The 7,282-nt window shown below is 36.0% G+C and overlaps 1 protein-coding gene across 2 annotated transcripts in view; it reads left to right on the top strand.

Moving 5' to 3' along the window:
• The first annotated feature begins 341 nt into the window (after positions 1 to 341).
• The window catches only part of LOC145297742 (major vault protein-like), an 84,976-nt gene continuing 78,035 nt past the window's right edge, over positions 342 to 7,282 (top strand). The window contains exon 1 of one of the 2 annotated variants that reach the window (XM_080143979.1): positions 342 to 876. Coding sequence is in view for 1 of the 2 variants with exons in the window: in XM_080143969.1 (XP_080000095.1) it covers positions 1,059 to 1,096 (38 nt within the window). In the remaining variant the exon portion in view is untranslated. Of the gene's footprint in view, positions 877 to 1,043; positions 1,097 to 7,282 lie in introns of those variants that run through there. The other variant, XM_080143969.1, reaches the window with a different exon arrangement.

Here is a 7,282-nt window from a genome sequence, read left to right as displayed (position 1 = left end):
GTAGAGTTTTGAAGAGAGCTGGTTTAAAAGCATGTCGTCCGAGAAAGACTCCCTTATTGAAGCCTATGCACCTGAAAGCAAGGCTAGCCTTTGCAAAACGTCATATTGATAAAGATGTTGCATTACTTAGATGTTAATTGGGGTTAGTCACCACAATACCACATTTACCCTAAGTGCTTGTTGACATAAAGCATGAAAAAGTCAACGGACCATAACTTTTGCCAGTTTTTAACAGACTAAAAGCTATAGTTTCCCCGTATTATTATTGTTATGGTTTTTTCGTTATTATTCATTTATTTATTTATTTATTATTTAAAAAAAACCGCTGGCGCTTAAAAGACGTCATGCTAACGTCAATAAGGATTGGCTGGGGGGGGGGGCACGCAGTCACACGCACTGCCTTCTTAATCTTTATGTAAAGAGACGAAGTTCATACACATTGAAATCATAATAAAACTTGCGGATTTGGAGTCAGTGTCGGTCATAAATGACTACTGCTTGTTTTTTAGCTTAACTAGGTTGGCAAGTTATTTCAATCTATTGTGCAATATCAATACTATCACGAAAAATAAGCTCAAAAGAATTTAAAAAAAAAAAAAATAAGTACATGTTAAGAAGAAAGAAAGAAAAATAACACACGTATATTATAATTGGCACCAAGTGGGCAGTAAATAAGCATAAATAAAACGTTTTCGTTGCGAATATTTTTCTTTTTTTTAGAGTTATTTTGAAACACGGAACACGCACTTGGTCAGTCATAAAATAAGGATAATACCCACATTATATAAGGGAAAGAGACTTGTTGCTAAGCGATAAAGATCGAACGTACACTCATTAAGAAGACGTATCGAGTGTAAACGTCAGCGAAACAGAAAGGTAAGTAAAGGATTTATCATTTAATCATGTTTTAGCAAAAAAATGTTTCACTTTCTTTTTTCATTCCTCGATTCCTATTTACTTGTCTCCCCACGAGGGCAGAGCTAGACACAAGGGGGGAAAATCCAGCTCTCCCAAAAGGAGCATTCTGGATAGGAACAAAAATAAAAATTGTCTCTGTCATGAAGGATTTCTCCTCCACTAACCGAGGACAGAAAAGGTGACGTGAACAAATGCCAAGAACAGCTTTTTCATTCCTTGTTTTCTATAAACATAGTTTTTTTTTTTTTTTTTTTTTTTTTTTTTTAAACTACGAAAATTTATTTTTTAGAATTTTTTACTAACGAAATTATACTTTATTTGTTATTTTAATATTTTTGCGTTGTCGAATTCAGTTATTGAAACTACTATTACATCCGACTTGATTTTTTAATTACGGTGCTGAAATAATGTCATTCTTAACATGGGGGTGTGTGTAATTCTGTACTTTCACCTAACAATATAATAATAAAAGAAAAGATATCGTAAAACTTGAATTTAACTTGAAAATATGGTGCTAATGCAGAGAATGATCCGCGCTATTTTTTTAAAATCGTATTTCCACGTTTAATTAAAGTTTTATGTTTTTGTTTTTTTAATTCAATTGTAAGGTTCAAGTACAGAATAGGTACAAAACACCCTCCCCATGTTAAGAATGGCTTTTTAAATAACATTATTTCAGCATAGATCACTCTCTGCATGAGTACCGAAAATATTTAAAACAAATAGCACAGTAAGCACCGATTTTTTTTTTCTCATATGCATACATAAACTGGTCATTTTTCAGTAGAGACAACAAAACAGAAAAGTGACATTTAGTGGGTGGATGCGATGTCTACCAGTATTTTGTTTAATTTTCGATTTTTGAACGAATATCGAGACGCCAAAGCTGTAAGTGTCACATGTCTGCTGTTTTTCTTGTTCTCGCGTAACACTCACTTGACATTACTTGTTTTCAAAGTAAATAAACGCTTTAAAATAAGTCAAGACACAAAAATATCGGTACTAGTGCAGAGAGTGATCCGCCCCGGACGTAAATAATAACGTTATTATTTAAAAAGCCATTCTTAACATGGGGAGGGTGTTTTGTACCTATTCTATACTTCAACCTTACAATTGAATAAAAAAAAAACATAAAACTTTAATTAAACTTGGATATACGATTTTAAAAATAGCGCGGATCACTCTCTGCACTCTGCACTAGCACCAAAATATCTATGTAGAGTTTTCTTGCCTTTGGTAAAATTTGTCATTTGTTTTCTGACCATTTTTTTTTTTTTTTTTTTTGTTCTATACCGCAAACAATCTCATAACTGAATCCAGGGAATTTAGTTTCTGTTCTAAATTGAATAATGAATGAGCATCCAGATTTAATGGCAAACCAGAATACGCGACTGAAAGTTCGTAGCAAACGGTGTTCGGTCAGAATTAGTTCCTGATAGTAATGATTTCCTTTTGTCGCTTACTCTTCTGATCTACGTAAACTTAAATTCTTGCCGGAAGTTATATTACATTTAATATCGGAAACCTTTGAGTGGGATACTCCATTTCAGTACTTTGGCTGGAGACTTCAAAGGTAGTCCAGGAATTGACCGAAGCAGTTTACGATTTAAAACGCTACTTTTTGTAAAATTATTGGTGCTAATAAATCGTATTTCCAAGTTTAATTAAAGTTTTATGCTGTTTTTTTTTTTTAAATTCAATTGTAAGGTTAAAGTACAGAATAGGTACAAAACACCCTTCCCTCCCCATGTTAAGAATGGCTTTTTAAATAGCGTTGTTTCAGCACGGATCAATAAGTGCACTAGTACTAAATTATTGTAAGAAGCTAAATATTTTTTTTTCAACTTGACCATAACGCTTCGCATGTTTGGCGTCGTCTGTCACTTTTTTCTTTTTTTCGACTTTTAAATAGAACTCCAGAGACTTATTTGGAATTCTCCGTTGACGTACTGAAATTTCATGACTATCCATTCATTACAAGTATTGATTAGTGGTTTCTTAATAATAAAGTACATACTAGGTGCTTCTTGTGCAGATTAGTGATATTTTAAACCAACGCATTACAGGTGAAAACATTACGTACATAGTGTCACATCGGAATTAGTCTACATTCCGAAAATTACGAAAAAATGATCTAGTAGATGTGATCGATGTATTTTTAAAACCATAACAAAAACAACTCACAATTACGTTGACACTTTGTGTTTAAAAAATGGCTGACCCTTAATTAAAATCAAGGGAGATAAATCAGTTTGTCATACAGAATGAGTCGTAAAGCTCTTCCACATTAAAACATATAAAACTCGATGAATTCCATTTTTTACTTGTAATTATTTTTCTACTAGATTATTTTTCGTAAGTTTTGGAAATCCTAATTTCGACATGAATAATGTCCCAAAATACGTTTGTTTAACCATCACTATTTTGCACAAGCACCCTTACTTTACTATAATATAATGAATCCCCTCTAAAACTCTGTAAACGCCTCATTTAAAAAAAAAAGAAAAGAAAAAAAGTCCAATTTGGGGCGTGGATACTTCAATAAGATGGCGGGCAACCGTAAAAAGCTATAACCAGTAAAATAAAATAATAAAAATTATTGTACTCAGCTCTTCAGAAATTACAACTATCGAGATACTTATATAAAAAATGGGACTATTAACTTTAATATTTTTAATAATCCCCCCCCCCCATAAGCTACTTTTCTTTTTTTTTCTTTGGTTCAGGCCATAATTCTCAACTGGTCTTTAAATTGTCGTCACTAGTTAGAAATGACGTTTCAAAATCACACTTAAATTTCCAACGACCACGCCTTGGGAAAATAAAGTAAAGAAAAATACCTGTGATGAAACAAATATCATATTCCAAAAACCATGTAAATTCATCAAGTAGTTTTATTTTTTTTATAAAGAAAATCATTTGTAAGCGATAAATGGGAATCCGTAAGCATTACAACATAAATCTAGTATGGGTTCACGTGTACGAGCGCTACTGCCCCCGCCTGTATTAAAAAAAAAATTTTTTTTTTTTTTTTTTTTTTTTTTTTTCAATTTTTCAAATGGATTGTTATCGAATGAACACGGATCTACCAAATTATTCTTTTTTTTAAATGAAAAAAGAAAAATATACGCGTACAAAATGGCCACCAATGAAACATAAGGAATTACATTGCTTAATATCTAGAAAATACCCGAAAGCTTTCAGAGGCCGTCATTTTTAAAGGTAATTGTTACGGTGGAAAGAAAGTAAAAATTTACAAAAAAAAAGTCAATATTCAAATATTTGTAAGAGATGCTCAGTTTTTAATGCAACGTTCTAGTAAATCGATCACCCATTTTAAAACCACTTGATGTTGTTAGGCTAAATTTTGCGAATTTAGCCTTTTTAAAGCAGTTTGGTCTGTTTGTCTTTATTTGGAATTTGGTTTAAAAATCAAACTACTTGATCAGTTTACACAATTTTGGAATATTTTTTCGTTTCGTCACTGGTATGTACAGCATACATATTTATTTGTTTATTAATATAAGGCGTATTCTGGACAAGAACTGCGTTTTACTTGGTGGATCATCACTTATTAAGGCCCGGAGGCCACTCGGGGACAAGGGTTGTGTTAGGTAGATGAGACAAAATCAGACACAGGCTAAATTATCTAAACGGACGATTCAATAGGAATTTATTCACATTAGACTTGAAGACTACCGAGATGCAGATGAACCGTATTGAGTCCCACAAATGGACAGCTCTGGGAAAGAAACTCTGCTCGTGGAACGTTCGTTTAGTTTTAGGCATAGATAGGGAATGAAAGTTGTTTTAGCTAGGCAAGGATTTGTTTTGAACGTTTTATGGGGAGGAACCAAAGATTGAAGCTCAGTCGAACACCTGCTATAAAAATATTGATAGAGCAGAGATAGACTTGCAATGTTTCTTCTGTAAAAAAAAAAAAAAAAAGTAGGGAGACAAAAAGGTCATCACCCACTGAATTTCAAAGACGGTTTTGTACTTTGTCAAGCAAGGGTGCTTTTTAGAAGCTCTACCCCAGATGTGTAGTATTCCATTTTAGGCTGTATTTGACTCTTCTATAGATAGAGAATTGCGATGGGAGTGAGATACTTTCTGGAGTGGTAGAATGATTTCACCATCTTTCTAGTGATTTTTGGCAACGGATCTGAAACCGGTCTTCCATTTCAAGTCGGGGTAAAGGTAAAGTCACAGAAGTTTGAAGCCGGGTGCTTTGTTGAGGCAACAGACATTCATTTCTACAGGGGCAAAGTGGGCATCAGAGCATTGGTGGTGAAAAGACATGTATTAAACATGACTAGTCATTTTATACAACATTGTACTACATACTCCAGGTACATTGAAGTGTTGTGGATGTGACGAGCATGCGCAGAAGCGCACAAGAATTGTGTGCCAGTGTATGAGTCTGGCCTACTTGTGGCAAAAAATGAACCCGGGACTTTTCAATTGCAAATCAAAAGTCTATCAATGAACTACCTTCATCCTTCCCATAGCGACGATTGAGTTTCACCCAACGGCTATAAAAAACAAGCCGATAAATCATTCACGGGCAGTTGAAAAAGATCCTTCTGAAGACAGTCTGGGGATGCCAAATGTGGGGTTGCGTCTGCACACGCTTCGGCTTTACTACCGGGATCAAATGTGTACACAAAGTGAGGGAAACGGTGGCCTCTGGAAAGAGGACACTAAGAAAGCCTTCCAGGCTTTGAGGAGTGTGCACTTGTCCGAGGGAGAGGCACACAGGTTGCCCCGAGGTGAGTGCTCCTATCGCGAATGTTGTGGCACATTGAAATCCCTTTTAAGAGTGAAGGAAAGCCTCTCTAACGCTCTGTTGTCCCGAAATTATATTGGGTTTTTGTAAGGTGTTGGGGTCTCCCTTTGAAGGGGCAGGTTCGCTCAGTCTGGCCTTGGGCGCCTAGGTTAGGGTGTCTCACTAACAATGAGGCTTCTCTGGCCTGGCTGGTGATTCGAGATGCTCTCTGGGTCGGTAAGAGACTTCACTCAGCTGGCTTAGCTACTTCGCCGATATGTAAACGGTGCAGCGATGAGGTCGAGACTTTGTCATGCCTTCATTTATTGTTGCATCGTGGTGCTGCTGATTGAGTTTCTTACAGGTTTCATGGTTCAGATACTGAATGTCTCGTCTCTTACTCTGGTTCCTATCAATGTCTGTAGCAATTGGGGACCAACAACTGATAGGCTTATAAAAAGAATTGTTTGACCTTGCTAGCTGTTATGAGAGGTGTGATTTGGAACACGCATGAAAGTGGTCTACGGATTTGAGGACTTTGCTCCTCTCAACCTTATACGTTGCTGCTTGAAGGATCGTATTAAGACCAAAAGGGTTAGACTCTCTTCATCAGACTTTGCTGAAAGGTTAGTATCTGGTGCACGTGGTTGCCAAATGATTGATGCAAGGCTTGATTGGGACTTGGACGTGCTTTAGGAAAAGAAATTTAAGAAACAAAAACGAACATCAGCCTTGACCTGTTGTTTCAGTCAAGAGCAAGTCATGTTTTAAGGACCAGTTTTGTAGGCATTTATGTTGATAATCTAGCTAGTGTGTGATAGGGATCATTATGTCCCATCTTTAGTTTGTCCCCTAATTGTTTTTTTTTTTTTGTTTACCCCTATTCCCTTCCCCAATTAGGTGACAGATCGCTTGATTTGTCAGAGATGCAGGTTTCCCTTTCTAAATTTCTGTAAGAGGTGTTTTGGACCTGCATCACCCTTTCAACTGGCAAATCAGCTCATCTGCCACAGTTTAGTAAAGGGAGGTCTTTTGTTATTAACATTGTAAATATCATTTTATTTTTGTACATGAAATTTTTATTCCCCTAACTCTCCTTTTTCTTATATGGGTTTTAAGTAGGTTCTTATGGTATGATGTTTTGGTGATTGATGCAGGATGTATATGCTGATGGATGTATAGTATGAATGCAGTATTGCAGTGAAAGTAGAGTGAATGAAGGAACTAGTTAGATTCGCTTAGTTAAGATTAGACTGAATCCTCTCCTCTCCTTCCATTTCGGCCTTGTGCCAATTTTTTCTTAAAAATTTATATTGTTTTTTTAAAATAAATATTCAGTTGAAAAAGATTGCTGTGTGTTATTGCGTGATCGTGTTGTGGCGTGTCAGTTAAACAGTATTGTTCGGTATCGTGGCGTGTCGATCGACGGTGTTGTTCGGTATCGTGGCGCGTCGATTGACGGTGTTTGATATCGTGGCGTGTCGATCAACAGTGTTGTTTGGGATCATGGCGCATCAATCTACGGTGTATTTCGTGACCGTGTCATGTCGACGGTATCGTTCGGGATAGTATCATGCTGAATCATCAGGATTGCGT

This window comes from Euprymna scolopes, chromosome 2 (genome assembly GCF_053919585.1).
Source record: "Euprymna scolopes isolate OS-2025 chromosome 2, ASM5391958v1, whole genome shotgun sequence".
In the NCBI taxonomy this organism is placed as follows: domain Eukaryota; kingdom Metazoa; phylum Mollusca; class Cephalopoda; order Sepiida; family Sepiolidae; genus Euprymna; species Euprymna scolopes.
The sequence above is the reverse complement of the archived record's forward strand: the minus strand, read 5'-3'. Positions and strand labels throughout refer to the sequence as shown.